Source organism: Monomorium pharaonis, chromosome 5 (assembly GCF_013373865.1).
Source record: "Monomorium pharaonis isolate MP-MQ-018 chromosome 5, ASM1337386v2, whole genome shotgun sequence".
Classification (NCBI taxonomy): Eukaryota; Metazoa; Arthropoda; class Insecta; order Hymenoptera; family Formicidae; genus Monomorium; species Monomorium pharaonis.
In genome coordinates this window covers 26,457,941-26,477,222 of record NC_050471.1, presented here as the reverse complement: position 1 = coordinate 26,477,222, position 19,282 = coordinate 26,457,941, and the positions used below count along the sequence as shown (strand labels likewise).

Below are 19,282 nucleotides of genomic sequence, written 5' to 3'. Positions count from 1 at the left end.
TCTAGTGATTACTGGAACCATTTGTTTAATAGCCCGTATAAGTTATGCGGTGGCGCTAAAACGCTAATACACAGCAACTGACATTTGTTGTAAAGCATTTTTACTTTTGAGCATTTTGTAACGTTCAAGGTATATTGTAGCATTGACTTACATACTTTTTTATTTTTTTAAACTTTGAATTTTTAACTTTTTAAACGTGAAATTACGTACACTTGTAGTTTATCTATTATAACGTTTAACACTTTATTCAGTTGTTGACTTCAAATATTTGAAGCTTCAAAGTCGAACAAATTTTAAACTTGAAACCTTCGAAGTTAACTTCAAGCCTTGGAGCTTTAAGCTTTTAAAGATATAACTTAACTTTAAATTTAACTTTGAAAAAATTTTAGAGCTTCAAGCCTACGAAGTTAACTTTGAAGATTCGAAGCTTCGAATATTCGAAATTGTTAAAAGTAACAGCCCTATCAAATCCGAATTACATGATAACATTTAAAGTGAAATAATTATGAATCTCTGTGGTTCACACTGAATACAAAAATGTATTATGTATTTCGACATCTCAGAATAATCGCAGTTCTTTTTAAAGCGTTGTCCGATTCGATTCCTTACGCGTGTTACTTCAAGAGCCGCCGAAAGGAATGGCGCGACTATCCGAGATAACCGATAACTCTGTTCTGTTTCTCAAGTCCTCGCCTGTTTCTCACTTACGCCGTTCCGTTAAAAATACCCCCGCAACGATACACGATCGATTGCCGTTCCATTCGTAATTAAAGTCCCGCGACTGCACCGTGCGTTCGATCCGATATTCCACGAAGGACGGACACGTCGATCGCTCGATCGGGCGAGGAGCGGAGGCCTCCCCCTCGCTGCCCCTCCGGAAGTCGTACATGCGGGAGGGGGGGGGGAGCTGCCACCACCTTCTCCCCTCTCCCTCTTCGTTCGCCACCTTCCCGAAGGTTCGCGAGTTGAGCTCTCACTTAGCGGCCGCGGTGTCACGATCGGGGACCGGGTGCATTAGCATATCTTCACGTTGCAGCGTGTAAGGGGTGCGAGCGGCGGGGTGGAGACGGATGGAGGAGGAAGAGGGACAAAGCGAATGGACGCGGAACGGCGTTATACGAATGGCGAGCGGTTCGACCTCGTGGGTCGTGAAAAGGCGCACGATCCGTAATGCGAATCAATGGGGAGAGAGAGAGAGAGAGAGAGAGAAGGGAGGAGTTCGCCGGGGGCAGAAGGTGGAGAAGGAGAAGGAGGAGACAAGGAAAGGGCGAAGGGGGAGGGGACAGAAGACTCACTCAGCCGGGCCCCGTCGTCCCGCTGCCTGTTACCTGTACGTCGCGTGTTTGCCTACCCGCGTCACGATCAGGATCCTATTTGCATAGCGCCGATGAAGCTGCTACCGTCCTACGCCGCCTGCGAGTCCTTCTCCTCTCCCGGAGGAGGACTCACGTCGGCGATAGTTGTACGTGGGTGTACCGGGTGTACACCGGGTGTCGTGCAAGTCGTGGGCTCCCTCCACCGGATGTGATTGCGATGACAATGTAACATCTTCCCCGAGTAAGATCAACGGTCAATGAACAAATACATAATACGACTCAATGTAATTACATTATCGAGTAGAAAAACATGATAATCAAATCTGTATGATAATTGGAGCTAAAAAATATGTATCAATTAATTTGAAATTTCTTATTTTAAAATCTTGTGATGTTAAAATTTTTTTCTAAATACTCGTTCACTGGTGATTATTGGGACTGTTACTTCTGACAATTTGGAATATTCGAAGCTTCGAAGCTTTCGAGTTTAACTTCGAACCTCAAAGCTTTGAACCTTTTAAGTTAATTTCGAACTTTGAAAGATGGAAGCTTCGCGAAGCTTTGAAGTTAACTTCGAAGATTTAAATTCCTTCTAAGTTTCTCAAATGTCCGAATTTGTCAAAAGTACAACCCTAGTGATTATTCGGCGACGGGTGCAATATTCTTTTTTCATGGGCTGAGAGGAAAATAATTGCGTCAGGAACCGTTAGACCGAGAGAAATCCCACTTGAGGGATGAAATCCGTTGCGTTCGGTTACGTTTGACGGTCGATTTCTCAAAATTTATTAACGAACGACATCGACCGTGACTGAGGCTAATACGCGAAAGGAGGAAAGGAAGGAAAGGTTTGGAGCGCGATATAATAAATGCCCCGCATACCTACTTATTACCTTAACGAGCGGACGCTTTTGCATCGCGCGGCGCTCTCGCGGCACGCGTGCCCTCCTCGGTCACGGAACGCGGCGCGATGATTTACCGGCGCATCACGTGCGCCCGCGCGACTCCTCAAGCGTACGTACGTCTGGCGTCGTGTACGCGTCTCTGATTGTTTTATCGATCTTCGCTTCGTTAAATTAACGGCCTTTGCCCCGCGGTCCGCGCGCGGATGCGATTTGATCTCGCTGTCATTCCCTTCGCGACGGAGCGCGGGGGGAAGATGCACGCGATGTACCAGGATCCTGTCCTTGTGATCGCGCACTCATTCCTTGACGAGTTAACAAGGCGAATATGATTCTATTAGGAAGAGATCGATCCCGCTTTTAAGTTGGAACTTAAAAGTTCAATCGCTATTTTCCATTTAATTATTTGAAAATTACAGCCAATGATGTCTTACTACACTCGAGCAGCGTTGAATAAAATTTAATCTATTAATAATTACGATTAAAAATATAATTCTTGATTATAATAAACGATTAAAACTTCTTAATTTAATTTTTGACAATTAAATGTTTAATTAATAAAACGAATTAATTGAAACAAATTGTTATGTGTAATTGTATTAATTAACTTAGTCAATTAATTAAAAATAATTAATTCCTGCTGATTGAAAGATTAATCGTTAATTATTAATTATTTGTTACAGTCACTGATTTATAATATTGATAATTGATTAGCGTTTAATACAATGTAAAAATTATTTATCAAATTTATCAAATACGCTTCCTCTATAAGTTTGTAAAAATTCTATAATTTTTGAAATATGTTTAAAAGTTTAATTAGTGATATATAGAAACCTATTTTCTACCATTTTTGTTCACTTTTTCAATCTTTATAAAAAAATCTTTATTTAAAAAAATTAATGGTACAAATAAGTATGAAAAAATTACACAAGGAAGGAAAAATATTGTTATTATGAAAAAAACTTAAAAATAGTTTAAACTTTTAAAACTTTTAAAACTTAAAAATCTCTGAGTTACAAGGTGATGTATTTTCGTCAATCTTTTTCTATTTGTTGAATAATTTTGTTTTCCCGAGAAAAGCAAACAGAATTTTTTCGAAAGATAAAAAGTTCACTGATTCAGTGCTGCAACATTTCAAATAACTTCCAAAACTGCGAATTAAAATTTCAAATCGAGAATTTGAAGCAATAAGATATCGGACTGGACTTATCGTCGCGTGACGCATCGGTCGCGCGACGGAGCGCCGATAAATCGGCCGGAATTTGAGGCTCATTAGAGCGCGGGGACGAAATATATATATCGGAAGAACGTGTGGTGGTGATGGTGGTGGTGTGGCGGGATCGAAAGTACGAGCTTCCGGCTCCGTTCTTCAGCGCGACGCCGGAGTCGCCGCGAGATTGTTCGCTTCTTGCATAAAGCGGGGGCCGAAGGTGTACACGGGCGCGGCGGTATCGGTTCCGAGAAAGGCTTATCAGGCCGCGGATATGTTAATGGCGGCCGTGTTGTTGCCTTTCCCTCCCCTCCTCCCTCCCTGTCCCGCCACCTCTTCGAGATATATTGCACCCCTACCAGGCGTCGCGCGACGGTGGTGTTGGTGGTTGGACGCTCGTGAAGGTGGTGGTCGTGAAGGTGCTGTCGAGGCGCACAGCCCCCTTTCATGGCCTGAAATAACATGTATGCAATGTGCAGGCACGCGCAATTAAGAGTGCTCCGAGTCCCCGGAGATTGAATTTTTCATTGATCGTGGAGATATTAGAACAGAAATATATTAGGGGGATTTTTTTTTTTTTTAAGAAGATATTTTCTCAGGATTTACTCCGCGTTTTTCGAAGACGATTCTATTTCCAAGCTCCAAGAGTCTATCTAATGTATTTAGCGTTGCGAATATTCCCTAACGTTTTCGGGAGAGGACGGACGAGATCCTTCAGATCCTGAAATTCGGGCGCTGTTGCGAAGTCCGGTACGGCCATTGTACCCTTGAATTTTCGGACGCGACGGAATTATCGAGCGCCCGGATCCTCGGATCTCTCCGAGCCGATCGCGAGAGTTCAATCCACACTCGGAGATCATCTCGGGATCTCCCGCCCGATAATAGAACCCCGGGGGAGGAAAAGGAAACCAACCGTGCGAGATAAGAGGGCTTATCTGCAGCCTCTATCGTGCACACCTCTCGCTTCAATCATAAGATAGAGAGATCTATCCGCGGCCTTCTCTCCACCATACACCTCTCGTCTCTCTAATCGTACATCTCAGATCACATAGTAGAGAGGAAAAAGAAGAAGACGAAGAAGAAGAAGAAGCGGATGAGGGTCGCGTATGAACTCTCGCAGACGTCGTCGCTGGCGAGCGTATATATGCATGGCCGCGCAATTAAGGCTCGCGATCGCGCGATCCCCGAGAGGGACGGAAATAGACCGTGGAGGAGAGAAAAAGGGAGGCTGTGCCACGCCGTGCCCTGCCACGCCATTCCACGCCACGGCCGATCCATCGATGACCGCTTATTTACAGAGAAGCAGAGAGAAGAAGGAACACGACCCGAGTGTGGAGATGGCAGCGCGGGATAGCTCGCGAGGCGCGCTCTGCAACCCTTTCGCTCAATCTCCCCAGGCATCTCTCTCTCTCTCTCTCTCTCTCTCTCTCTCTCTCTCTTTCTCTCTCTCTCTTCGAGTCCCTCTTCTCTCCGCTACTTCGCCCGAGAGGGCAATGAAAACATCCGGGTAATTCTCGAGCTTCGAACCCTAGCGACGATGAACCAGAAATAGAAAAGAATTCCTAGAAAATCGTGAAGTGACATCAGGTTGTTCGTGCTAAAGAAACGCAATCTTTGTTTGATCGGACCCTTGAATTTTCTCTTCAGCGACGATATCGATTTTTCTTCGAACGTTTGTTCTTAACGGAATATCGTATACGTTTATTATTCAGATGCTGTTTTAAATTTCTAATTAATTCGTGATCGGGATCAATTCCGGCAGAATCAGAGGCTCCTTCGATTGTCGGTGACGACAGCCCTGGCTTTCCGGCGCGGTCCTCAGAATTAAACCCGCTATCAATGGTCCATCGCACACGCTCGCCGGGACCAGCCCTTAGACACTGAACTATTCGACAGACTGCGCGCGAGCAAACCGGGCGCGCGACCCCCGAGGTGGGGGATGAGAGGCGGCGTGCGAAGGGTGCAATTGGTGGTTGTGCTGGACGGGGGATAGACCGAGCCGGCGAGAGAGTAGGGAACGTAGGGTACGCGAAGGGCCGCTGCACCGAGTGCCCATTAGGCACCCAGAGACAGCCGGAGAGAACAGTTTCTCGCTCATCTCGACACCTCGTCCAGCCTCCCTTCGGTCCTGCGACGTCTAGTTATGGTCGTCTCGCGAGCCACATACCAGCGACGCTGGGGGTTCCTGAAGAAATGTACCGTCGCCTGTGTTGTTGATAGCTTAAATCCTGTAATTTTGAATTTTGCAGAAGTCGAACGAAAACCTTGAGGATAACAGTGAGATAAATCCATGATTTGTAGTTATTTTTGAACGATCGCGCGGTTCAAGGAGTTTAGACCTTGTAAATTACAGATTTGTGATTTGTTCTATTGTCGGGACTGAATGCGAATCTCTTTAATGTTGTAAAGTTTCCCCAAGGGATGGGATCTCCCGAAACTTCGGACGATTAAAAATTCAATTCGGAACGACTATTTTGTTGTAATCTTAAAATTGTTTATAGTTCTTGGAAATTGTTTTTATTCTTCTACATTCTCTTCTACAAAGAAGAAAGTATGGAATAAAATCTTTCTCAGGTCCTTGCAATTATAACAATTTTTTGCTTTGAATGCACTTTCAAAATGAAAGCTGAAATTAATTATAACGGGGTAATTTAAATTATAACAATAAAAATTCTTACGGCATCCAATTTCCTGCTATCGTTTTACTTGAAAAGGTCGATTGACGAGTACCTCTGTTTTGTTTCCAGGGGAGGATGAGGAGTGGAGCGACTCGGAGAAGACCCCGTCGGTGAGCAGCGGCGTGGACGGCGGCGGATCGGCGGTATCGAGCCCGATTGCACCACCGGTGGTCGAGGAGGACTCAAGTTTGCCGCCCCCTCCACGACTCAACCCCGCGTCATCCTCGACCAGCTCTTCTGCCAGCGAGGACATCAGGCTGCGACTCAGCGTGCTCTCGGAGGACACGAGGAAGCGCCTGGTTAATCTCACCGAGGACATCGAGGTGCGTTAAATCCATTAGCTTCAAGTAATTTAAGGGATTATTTTACGCTGTAAAGTTTTCGACAAAATTGAAAATTTCCTTTGCTTTAAAAAATAATTTGAAGTCTTAGAATTAATGTGTCAAAAATTACAAGAGGATGTTTGAAATATCTTTGGAATGAAGTCCAAAGATATCTACACTCTTAATCATAAATTGCCACAAATTAGGGATACATTAAAATATAAACTTTTCGTAATTACGCATATAAATATATAAGTAGACAGCCGAAGGCCTGGGCGAACAGCGTTCTATACAATTCTTCTGTCACTTTTTTCGGGCACAATAGACATGATAAACCGATTTTCTTTTTCTTTGTATTATTTTCGGTAGTGCGACTTCAGGTCAAAATGTTTGAAGACTTGTGAAACGTCTATAGTCGGTTCATATTTGCGTCACAATATATTTCACACATGCCTCGCACATTTGGAATTTTAATAACATTTTTTAATAATACTGTTGAATTGTGTGCTTCAATTTTGCTTAAACATTAAACACATATTTGGGATTAAAAAAACACAATAATTTCTTGGTTAAGGTAGTTCTTGTACCTAATGATAATTTTTGTGTGAATTTTTTTTTACTATTTGTACTACTATTGTGCTACTAAGGGAATTTCATCTAATCATGATCTTATAAATTCACAAGTTTTAGAAACGTTTTTGATTAAAATTTAATCTTTTACTGAAAAATACATATAAAAAAAAACAATTATCCCTTGTACATATAGGCTAGAGTCATAAGAGACCGCCATGCGCCGTCCAGGACCGTGCAGACGCGGGAGTCGAGTCCCAAGGAAGTCGACGAGGAGCAGGCGGCTAAGGAGGACGAGTGCCAACCGAGGCCGTCCTCCTCGTTGTCGTCCACCGCCGTGAAGAGGCGGGACTCCGCCTGTCGCAGGGACTCGGAGGACTCGATCGCCCCAGGGGAGACCAAGAGGATACGGCCCGACGACGAGGCAACACCAAGACTGAGACTTAATACTAGTCTGGCGACGGATCCCGCCCTGCGGCCCGCCGCCGTCGCCGCCCTTACCGTGAAGCCGGAGAACACGTCGCCGCCGAACCCGACGCCGCCGCTTCCGGCCGGACTGCAGAACGGTGAGTAGAATCTAGGATCGTTCACCACGTCGTGCCACCACACACCTTCATTCGGTGATGCGTAAAATAGTTGAGAAGCTACGGACCAACAGAAATTTTAGTCCCAGTATAACTGCAAGAAAATACAGATTACTATGACAAATACCGAAGGGTTGATTTTGGAAATTTGCTTGGATGTGGTTTCTCTTTTTTCTTTTTTTAGCTCTTAATCGAGATCTGGGTGAGATTAAACCCTTTAAAATTCAAAAGGACAAAAAATCGTAGAATCGAAAAAAACCCTAGTAGTAGCAAAATACATTCGCAGTGATTCATATTGGCATTGGTTATTATATTGAGAGTGCATTGACCAATGTTTTCTCAATGTTTCTCAATGTAACGTCAATATTGGCCATAAGATATTGATTAATTAGAAATTAGGAATATTGTAATACAATGCATTGTAATATAAATTAGAATGCAATTAATGTCCAATATGAAAAATTGAATGATTTAACATTGTTAAACCAATATGGAATCAATAATAACGCTGCTTAGACAAATTAGCTAAATAAGATGAAGCACGGTCCACTTCACAATATTGGATTAATATTGAGCATGTTACATTTACAATACTTTCAAATATTGAAAAATCGATACAATAAATATTGCGCCAATGTTTTGTGCTATTAGGGAATAAGCTAGCAAGTACAGACTCTTACTCAGAACAGGTCATTAATGGTTGATGATCACCGAATTGATTTCTTCAGCGATCGCGTCAGGTCGTCTGTTCGTCCTGCCAACCGACGGCAAGGAGACGATCACGGTGGAGCCAGCCAGACCTCCGCCGACCGCCCTGATCTGTCCACCGTGCGGTATCCGGTTTAGCTCGGCGAGCACTCTCGAGGCCCATCGCACCTTCTACTGCGCTCATCGGCCGCGCGTGGACGAGGACGCGGCGAACGACGAGGATGACGACGGTGGCGGCGGTGGCGGTAAGACCGGCGGCAAGTTCGAAGCACGGAAGGCGTACGCGTGCCCGCACTGCTCCTACAGCGCTGACAAGAAGGTGTCCCTGAATCGCCATATGCGTATGCACGCGGCCTCGCCGGCACCGCCGACGATACCCTCGTCGTCGTCGTCGTCGGCAGCGGTGGCAGCGGCGGCGGCGGCGGCGGCAGCGGTGATGGCGAACCCGAACTCCACGACCGCCAACCAGGTCGGGGCCGGTCAAACCACCGCGGCTAACGGTTCCCTCAACGAAGAAGCTGAGAGATATTGTCGGAATTGCGACATTCGATTTAGCTCCTTGAAAACGTACAGGTGAGTAGAATGCGATTATTATAGGGAAAAATATTTTTTTGTAAAAATAGAAGTTGAAATTTAGAAGTTGAATTTTATAATTATTTTTTAGAATTAAAATTGAGAGACTGTGAAAAATTCTATATAAAATAAAATTATAGATTTAAAAATGAAATAATGTATATGCTTAAAAAAGAAATCTTTACGACTATATGTAAATTAAGTTGTAAGAATAATTTTTAAAATAAAATTAAAGTTTCCGATTTTTTTTAATTTTTATAAATTCTTTAGTTACATGTTACTTAATTTGTAATAATTCAAAATTTTAGAGATCCTAAATTTTTTTACATAGTAGATTTTTAAAATAAATAATAAATTATAAACCTAATTTTAAAAATAAACTTAAATTTAAAATAAAAAACGAGTTATAAATTTATGATTTTTTAACTGCTTTAAAAACTATAATAATTTATTATTTATTATATGTCTAATAAAAATAAAGATTTAATTTAATCTGTTGTAGGGCGCACAAAACGCATTATTGCAGCACGAGGCACGTGGTGAAGGACACGTTGCCAACGCCGACGGTAACGCCTGCATCCTCGGTGAAGGCGTCGCCGCCGACCAGTTCGAGTCCTGGTGATTCACCACCCCCGCAGCCGTGCCTGGCGTTGCCTACCAACCCCATTCTCATCGTGCCGTATTCGTTATTCCGCGGCGCGAGCGTCCTCGCCGCGCCGGCACTTCCAGCCCCCGACACAGCGTGCTTCCTTTTGCCAAACGGTATCAATATTTAATTTCAACCCTTCCGTAAAATGTTTTTCAGAAGAAGTAAAAGCTTTTCAACTTTCTATTAAAAAACAACATAAACGTCGCTAAAAACATATGTGTACAAAAATATGATTTCAAAATCAAGTAGATGTAGGCAGAATTTTCTTTTAGAATTTACTTTAAAATCTCGATAATTGTGAGACAATATAGATTTCGAAGAATTTTATCACAATTTTCGCAAAATTTAGGAAAATTTTGATGAAAAATTTGATTTAATTCAATAAAATTTGATGAAACTTAAAATTTAATTTAGTAAAATTTTATAAAAGCATATTATCCTCTGATTTTGAAGACAAATTCTAAGAAAAAATTAAAGAAATTTTCTTTGTAATTATTAAACAGATTAATGAATGGTATTCCTCATAACACGATGTTCATTTTCAGGTTCCCTTCAGCCAATGACGAGGGGCCTCGCTTCTTCGGCACAAAACACCGTGGTGGAGCCGCCGGCCGTCCTGAGGGCGGCGAATAAGCCCTCGACGCCGGCGTCGGTGGTCGCGTCGGCATCCACGTCACCGTCCGCTTCGGCGCCCCTCGATCTCAGCATACGCAGGTCGCCGGTGCATCAGGACGAGAAGGAGAACAGGATGTCGCCGGTGCCATCGTCTCTGCAGCCACCTCCCGGCAGTCCCAGGTCTAGAGGCAGCGGCAGCCCTAGAACGAGATCCATCGGTCCGGCTCAAACCGCCGTCGCGCCACCCCCGCCCACGGAACTCGCCCTGAGACTTGCTGAACTGCCACCGCCCCCTGTTCCCGGAGTGCTTGTCAAGCAGGGCGTCTCCAGGTAAGCAGTGTTCGAAAAAATTTTAAATAAATGATTTATGCATTAATAATTACGACTAAAAATTTAGTCAAATTATAAATAATTAAAATTTTTGGACTACTTCGAAATAGTTTTTAGACTTTAATCAGTTAAATATTTAATCAATAATTAAGGTAAATCAATTGAAATAAATTGTTACTAGTAATTGTGATTAATTGATTGATAATTACTGCTGGAAAAATTAATAATTAATTGTCACTACACAAACCATTAATTACTAATTTATAGCGTTATATGATATATGACATAGTTGAATATAACATTATCTAATCTAATTAATAAGTAAAATAATTTATGAATCTAATATTGATTTGAATATCTTTTTAATATAATAAACACATTCTTTAACACATTTGTAATTATTCGTAAAAATTATAAATATAATTTTTGAAATATTAAAAATTAAGGATTAACGATTACTTTTTTTTAAACAGTGTTTGAATTGTTTCAATAATCGATTAAATAAATTGTGATTATACTTATCATATTTTTTAATTAATTATTATTTTAGGAAAACAAAAATTCAATCATTTAATATATAAAATGTTTTATTGCAATTAATTAACTATAATAATTGATTATATTAGCCTTGATGATATATAAGTATTATAAATTTTTAATATATTAATATTCAACATGGCTTTTAGAAATTAGATTAGATGTCCAATCGTCTTTTAAATCTTTATGCGTATAAATTTTAGTCCTTGAAAATGTAGGTTTTCAAAGACCTCACTTTAAAAATATTTCTGGATTTTTAGAATTCTTTTTGTTTATTTCTTAAATTGTCACCTTTAAATAACTTTTCTTAATTTTTGAGATTATATTCTTGAAATTATGAGGTTGTTTATTCTCACAGGTGCAAAGAATGCAATATCGTTTTTTGCCGACACGAAAACTTTGTCGCTCATAAGAAACACTACTGCCAGGCGAGGGAGACGACGGTGAGCAACAGTCCACCGCCTCCCGGCACGCCCTCGCCGCCACTGGTCCAGCTCATCTGCGCCGCGTGCGGTATCAAGTTCGCTTCCATAGACAATCTGGTCGCTCATCAGGCGTTCTACTGTCCCAAGAGGCCCGAACCTCAGGAACATCACGCGCGATGTTCTAAGTGCAAGGTAGGGTCTGAACAGCGCAAAGAAATTTTAAGGAACTAAATTTTAAAGATGCTTAAAAAATATCTGAGAAATTTGTTTAAGAGGTTTAAAAGGCAGCAACATTTAAGAGAATCTTACAGAATTTTAAAGAAAGATCTTAAAGAAGACTTTAAAGAAGTAGTTTGAAAACAATTAGGAATAATGATCATGGTGCAAAGAGTTGTGCATCTGTTTTTGTCCCGAAGATGCACATTCAAATCCAACCAATTAGAAAACATCTAACTTTTATTTGATCGTAATAACAAACCACCAAGCTATCTTGCTCCCCCTTCCCCCAAAATCTGTCTAATTAAGCCGTTCGAAACCGGCGTTTTCACTGTAGATCTCGTACAGTGTAAATTATAAAAAGCGTACACCACAGAAATATGATAAGGAATCACCTACAATCGTTAAGTGATCATGACGTTATAAGAAGATTAGGAGTGCAGATAAAAATTGGAAAGATATTGTCTCTAAATAAAATAGTGCTATGAACACCGCTCACGTACCTATTTCAGGATTAACTAAGTTTAATTAGATAGTTTGATCTTTCTGGAGATTTTTTTCGATAAGCGATATTGCTCTAAAAAAGTGACTTTCCAAAAAGTGTAACGTCATTTCTAGTCCTACAAATGAACTGAGGCTGCAGCGGCAGTCTCCTTTAGAATCTCGTAAGATACATGCGTGACATTCGACAAGTTGTAAGCACGACTAACAAATTTATTAATTGTAGTGTACAATTAGAAAACTAATTACAAGAAGAGTCAGAAATAGTTAAATTTTTTTAAACGTGTAATTCACGAATCTGTGAAAAAAAATGAGAGGTAATGAGACATAATGGTTTATTGCAGGCGGTGATGGAACCCGGTAGCAATCATACCTGCGCCAGTGGTGCGACCGGCGGCTGGAGATGTCCGGTCTGCGGCGCCGTCAGTCCCACGGCCGGCGCTGCCCAGCGTCACATGGACGCCCATCAGGGCGTCAAAGCCTTCCGGTGCACGATCTGTCGTTACAAGGGTAACACTCTACGCGGCATGAGAACCCACATTAGGATGCACTTCGAGAAGCGTGGCACTGATTTACAGGTAGATTTTTCTCTTTTTTTTTTTGCTGCTCTCGAGTCTTATTATGTCGTATTCTTTACTTCTGTCAATAACTAATTAGAACGAATGATTCAATTTCTGAAAATCCGATCTTAAATTTTTTATTTTGAAAATTTTCAAATCCAGGAACGAAGTAGTTTTTAAATAAATCGTGCATTTTTGTAAAAACATTTAAGTTATGTCCTTTTTTTTCTTTTAAAAAATATTTAGGACATGACTTCGTTTTTTATGACTTACGTTCTTTGACTTAGGAAGAGAATTATATAACGTGCGTGCTGGACGACGAGGCAACGCTGCCGACGCCGGAGCCCGCGGCCTCCACGACTCCGGAGGAGATCCCCATCGAGATTCAGGTGAACGGCAAAACGGACATGAGAAAGAGCCCGCAGCCGCCACCACCACCGCCACCGCCGTCAGCGCCGACGCCGTTGGCATCAGCGATCGCCAACAAGCAGGTGAAGCAGGAGCGCGAGGACACGCCGCCACCAGATGAGAGCCTGGACCCCAGCAAGAGTGGGCCGCGCTACTGCCGCTCCTGCGACATCAGCTTCAACTACCTAAGCACCTTCATCGCCCACAAGAAGTTCTACTGCTCGAGCCACGCCGGCGAGGCAAGCAATAATAACAACAACAATAACAACAACAACAATAACGCCGCCAGCGGCCATCCTACGACGCCGCCGACCGGCAGGACCGAGGCGTCGGTGCTCTAAATCTCCGAAGAAGTTGCAACGACACGCGGCTCCTCCGCCATTCGTTCCCTTTCTCTCGGAAAGACTCTCCTTGTACTTTTCTTCTGTGAGAAATACTTTGAGATAATTAGGAATGATAATTAGGAATGATAATTCGGGAGTAATCTCTGAGATTTTTCCGTTCGTATATTGGGATATTTCGTATTTCATCAGGTAAAGAAGTGAAGACATTGTATTTTAAATAATTGTAAAATTCTGTAGTAAAAATACAAATAACTTTGTTTCGACAGAATTTTTTCTATATAATTATGTATAGAGTATTTTTTTCTTGTTATATTCGATCAAATTAATTTAATTAATTCTGAGAATATTTATCGAAATTAAACCTGAAGTTTACTTCTGTGAATGTTGCATTTTTTTTAGAGAGGTCCAGTAAAAAAGAAGTGAGAAAGGCGAAACGTGTGAGAGACAAAAATAACAGATTAAAATGGGGACTGTATAGACTTTATTGTTGCCAGTTTATACATAATAATAATAATAATAATAATAATAAATGACTATTGGACTTCTTAGTTGAATATTATGTTGTGTGATTTTTGTTGACCCAGGGAATTGTTTGTACTTATAAGTCGAAGATATCTATATGTAAATATATATACACTCACGCATACATATATATATATATATTTATTACAATTGTATTATATCATTTCGAATTGCACTATAAATATTTTCAAGTATTTTTAAAGTGTTTTTTTGAAATATAATACATAATTGTAATATATATACATATACATATAACATTGTATAATTAGGAATCATACGCGTGATTGGACGAGCTTGCAGAAAAGATTTGCAAACAGATTCAAATCTAACACACAGTTAGACATATTAATAAACATAATCTATACATATGATAATAAAGTAAAATCTAACAAAGTTAATTTAAGAAACAAGCTTTAATCTCGATCTTTTGCGATAAGTTTTTTTTACTACTGTTTATCTCTTTTTTCTAATTACCTTATTTAATCTGGTGTAAAAAATAATATAATCTGTAATTATTTGTTTCCCTTATGTTCTATTTTTCTTTTCTTTATTATTTACTCTTCGATTGTTGTTTAGTTACAGATTAGAGAATTAATTTTCTGTTTTACAAATAAAAAAGCATTGCGACATAAATAAGTTATATCTAAAAATATATTATATATCAGTGTGTTTTATAATGTATAAACGATTCTGTTTGCAAATGATCTTGACGATCGTCACGTCATACCATTCTCTTGAAGCAATTTTTGAGAGTGTTGGCAAGAATCGACGTCTCGCGTCGCGTCGCGTCGTCCTGTACATAAGAAAATCGACGAAAGGCAAAGTGGAGAAAGAAGACGACTGAATTTGACGCCAGCATGATCGATCGATCCGGGCGTTGCTGTGCAATCTCATGACTCTCCAATAATCTCGTAGCGTTAATAATCGACATTACGAACGAATACGATGAATGTAAAATGTTGTACAGTAGGCGAGTAGAGTATTACGGAGCGCGGTAGTAAGCGATCTTGATGAATGATACCAATCTCAGCTTGTGAATCTGCTAAGTTACGTTGCGCAATGTATGACATTTAATATATATTATATATATAAATAAAGAAATGGTTACGCATGTCCGCGAAAATCGCGCCCGCGAATAAATAATTACGTGATTGCGTCGATAAATATCCATTGAGGGAATTTAATATGCATTTAACAGACTACGCCATAAAGTGTGAAAGTTTACAGCGAGATATCTATTCATAATGAAAGTTATCTTAAAGAAAATTTCCTTGTTGATTATTATTCATTTGTCACATTAAAAAAAAAGATAATTGAAACATGAAAGGATAAAATTTAACATTCTTAATATTTTTAATATTTAATATCAAATACTTCGAAGTGACACGAGTTCAGTTTTATAGGTCACATCAGGAATCTAGTAAAATTTATTTAACTTTTTCATTTATTAAGCTCAATCTTTAGAATCTATATTTATTTTTAATAACAAACAATTTCATAAATTTAATATGCTTATTTAAATAATGATCAAAGAAGAATGAAGTCCTCTAATTCATCGAGAACTCCTAAAATTTTATAAAGATATTTACAGACCTATTGAGATATATCTTGTATATAATTATGCATATTGCAACGAATGCAATAACATGATAAAAATATCTCCAAATGCCTCTCTCGCTTATCGGCGTTATCATTTGGATTTTTATCGGCGCACTCGGTCCCGTGCATCCTAAAATCAAAAACGTGCTCGCGAAGCGGAACGAGCACATCCCCCTCATCGCAAAGCGTGTGCGAATGTAACATAAATTAGAATTAAGGCCAGTGTTACGTGTATACGCAATGTACTACTCATATCATACGACGAGCTCACTAATTAATTAAAACGGAAAAAAAAACAAGAAAATGTGCCGATCACTGTCCGCGCGGCGAATACCACGAGGGCGAGAGAGGCTTCAATGCGCGCGAGGAGGATCTCTTGTAAGAGAAAAGTAATCTCGTCACATCGACCAGATTTACTCCCTTCCTTCTACCCCCAATCATTACAGACTTTGAGGTAATTTTCTTCGAACTGCGAGACCTTTTGTTGAATGTTACGTTGTTAATCAGGAGTTGAATGTGCGCCTGTGTGTGTGTGTGTGTGTGTGTGCGTGTGTGTGTGTGTGTGCGTGCGTGTGCGCGAAAAAATTTGTAAACCACACAACTGTTCCAACAACTTGTTATAATACGCTATAAATCTGGTGTATATCATTACATGCCATATCCATGATGACGAGTAAATTTCTTTCTTTGATAACACAGGTATATCCCACAACATCCTTCTGCAGATCGATCGTGCTTAATTTTTTACCGAAAACAAACGCGCACGGATTCTTTCGCGAACTAGTCAAAACCGTCTTCATAAATTTCTTTTTTCAATCTTTTATAACTTTAGTCAATGGTTTCTTTCTTTTAATTCATGTAAAACCACAAGATTTAATTGGATCAAAATTTTACAACAAACCGAACTTCTTTGTTAATATTTGCGTGATCGATCTCCTCATCTCTAGGTTTATTACTTTTATCGTTTTTATTTTGATAGACAATTTTTACACATAAGCACACATAAAACATTTTACACATACAGACACACACACACACACACACACACACACACACATTTCTATAGAAAAGTCTGTAATAAATAATATAAAAATAAAACCATGCCATTTACAATTCGTTTCTTTTGCAAGAAAAGCGAAAATAGGAAAAATTAAAATGTATGTACTAAAAGAACGTTTATTACAAAGTATGTATTCAACAAGGTATTTTATATATACAAATTATCTAAAAATATGCGAAGGTACGTTTTAATTAAAATTGTTCATGTTTCTAATTCATTCTGAAGTTTCAACAATTGGCAAAAATCTTTTTACAATCATACGTTTTCATACTTATTGACAATGTATTAACCTTCCTGTACATTTTCCATTTTCTCATCATCTATTCCATCTAGTTTAATACTTTTTAATTTTATACTTCATCACTGGATATTTCTTCATCGTTTGACACTTCTTCATCATGTGATATTTCTGGATCATTTTTGAAATCTTCATCACTCGATGATAACCTATCTGACGAGGTCGTTTTATACGTATAACAGAGCTCATCATCCGGGAATAAATGGCCACGTCTACCTCTTCTACAAGTATCCGAGTCAATTTCGGAATCGGAATCGTCATTATCTTCAAAATTATCAAAATTATCAAAATTATCAGAATCAGAATCATGATCTGATGAATTATCAGGATCCGTATCAGGATAATCGTTTTTCCAATGTGATTCTGCATTGGAGTCCTCGGAGTCAGCATCATCTTCAGATTCAACATTGGGGCATTCTGGCTGCATTACCCATAAATTTTCATTCTTTAACCATACAATGTCATCATCATTGGTTTTTGCGTAATATAAATCGTACTCATAATCCTCGATATCCTGAAAAACATATTTACCATATATCTCTGTTTATACATTTTATATACACATCTTATGTGTGTTACATATTTCATTCAAATGTGGTTTAATTTTAATTCAGTTTATACATTGCAAAAAATTATTTTGTATAAAAGAAAGAATAAATACACAAAATAAGGTTTGCAATGATTTTTAAATGTTTGAAAGGTTATATAATGTTTAAATAGTCATCTTTGCAATGTTATATTATTTTTCTAGCAAATAATCCAAGAGAAACATCTGTTTTTTTACTTTGTTATTTAGTGTTTTTATTAACTGCTCACAATGACTCGATATTCAAATCAATTATATCAATCGGAAGAAATGTTAAAATTTGTAATTTTACTTAGTTTTGTAAGAACAGAAAACACTTTAAAAATAGTTTGAAAAAAAATTTCTACATAATATCACTTGTATAATTACTTGAATAAGATATTCTACCAAAGAATAATAATTCTCATTAATAAAATAAGTAGTGTATTATCTAGGTGTTGATATTATTTTATTTTATCTGTTATATATAAAAATGAAACAAGTACAGCAGAAAAACAAGTAAAAAAATCTATATAAAAGTATTTTTTTAATGTTCATAATTTCTCTAATTATTTATAATAAAATTCCTATCTACTTTTCTATTTGAAAGACTTTCTTTTACTTTTATGGATCTTATTTATCTCTGCCACATGTTTCATTGTTAATGTAATAAATTTTAATATTTCCTTTGTTTCAACATATACACTTCAAATATCAGTAAATAATTTTTCAAATAAAAAATTTTGATTTCTACTTGCCTCTTTATCCGTAAGATAAAGTGCATTAGTACTCCAGCAATCCTCCACGTCTATGAGTGTCATGTATTTATCCTCCAACGTGTAATTTTTCTCTTCATTCAAAGATGACCACTGGATAACTTTGTACCTTTCTGCCAAATTTGTTTCAGTACTTTTAGAGAGCTTTTTCGGGATGCATTCAGCATAATTATCGTTGAATGCTCTCTTGACACCGGCTTCACGACTTTCCACTTTAGGCAAAAGATCAGCTATGCACTCCACAACATCTTTTGTCTGAAACCAATATTAAACATGTTTTACAATTTTTTATTCCTTATGTTTTGACAATATTAATATTTTTAATAATATAAAAATTTAATAATTTCTAATTTTTCAATTTGTTATTATGGTTTCTTATTAAATGTTTCTTAAAAATAAAAATAATGTAATAATTCTAAATTATATATATTTAATATTAAACGGACCTTTTTAAATTTTTCGGAGGATCTCTTTTTTTCTTTATTTTGCAAAATGAAATTTTTTTTAATGAAAGAGAAAAGTTTTCAGTACACATTTTAGAATATTCTTTTAACTGCTAACGATTAACCTACAACTAGCCTGACCTGATAAAAAAGGTAATGGATTCTTGCCTATTAGAATTTGTATATAGGAGAAAATTTGTTTGAGTCACTAACGCGTTAACAGGATGTAAAAGTCACTGGGTACTTACGGGATCTGTGAGTGTGCCGGCAAATTCGGCGACAAGTTGCGTATTTGGAGTAGAATCAGAGCACTCAGTTTTCTGGCGTTTACACGCAATTACCAACGACTCTTGTGGCGAATCGGCGGTCTTGCGTTTTACACGTAGAATTGCGGCCATTTCCAACTTGAAATAATATCCAATCAAGCAAATAATTCACATATGATCAATGTATAAACGTAATTGAAACATTTATGACACACTGACGCCAAATTACAACACGAGAAGGCTCGGACAAGGTCGACAAGCAGCCATCAAGTGGTAAACTCCAACTTTGCATCAACTGCGGATGCTA

The 19,282-nt window shown here is 38.7% G+C and overlaps 2 protein-coding genes across 5 annotated transcripts in view; one reads left to right on the top strand and one right to left on the bottom strand.

Annotated features, from left to right (window-relative positions):
* LOC105835957 (zinc finger protein ZFPM1) overlaps positions 1-16,234 on the top strand; it is a 217,271-nt gene extending 201,037 nt beyond the window's left edge. For 3 of the 4 annotated variants that reach the window (XM_036287774.1, XM_012679648.3, XM_036287772.1), the window contains 8 exons: positions 6,173-6,426; positions 7,193-7,562; positions 8,309-8,861; positions 9,364-9,623; positions 10,056-10,455; positions 11,351-11,609; positions 12,479-12,712; positions 12,982-16,234. In XM_036287774.1, the coding sequence (XP_036143667.1) occupies positions 6,173-6,426; positions 7,193-7,562; positions 8,309-8,861; positions 9,364-9,623; positions 10,056-10,455; positions 11,351-11,609; positions 12,479-12,712; positions 12,982-13,443 (2,792 nt within the window). In that variant the 3' untranslated portion in view covers positions 13,444-16,234. Of the gene's footprint in view, positions 1-4,013; positions 5,621-6,172; positions 6,427-7,192; positions 7,563-8,308; positions 8,862-9,363; positions 9,624-10,055; positions 10,456-11,350; positions 11,610-12,478; positions 12,713-12,981 lie in introns of those variants that run through there. The other variant, XM_036287773.1, reaches the window with a different exon arrangement.
* A 158-nt stretch (positions 16,235-16,392) lies between these two features.
* LOC105835958 (serine-aspartate repeat-containing protein C) lies at positions 16,393-19,282 on the bottom strand. Its single transcript, XM_012679651.3, has 3 exons — positions 18,958-19,282; positions 18,249-18,521; positions 16,393-17,439 (listed from the first exon to the last, which is right to left on the bottom strand). Exons 1-3 carry the CDS (start codon positions 19,105-19,107, stop codon positions 16,978-16,980), a joined length of 885 nt encoding a protein of 294 aa, XP_012535105.1. The 5' UTR covers positions 19,108-19,282; the 3' UTR covers positions 16,393-16,977.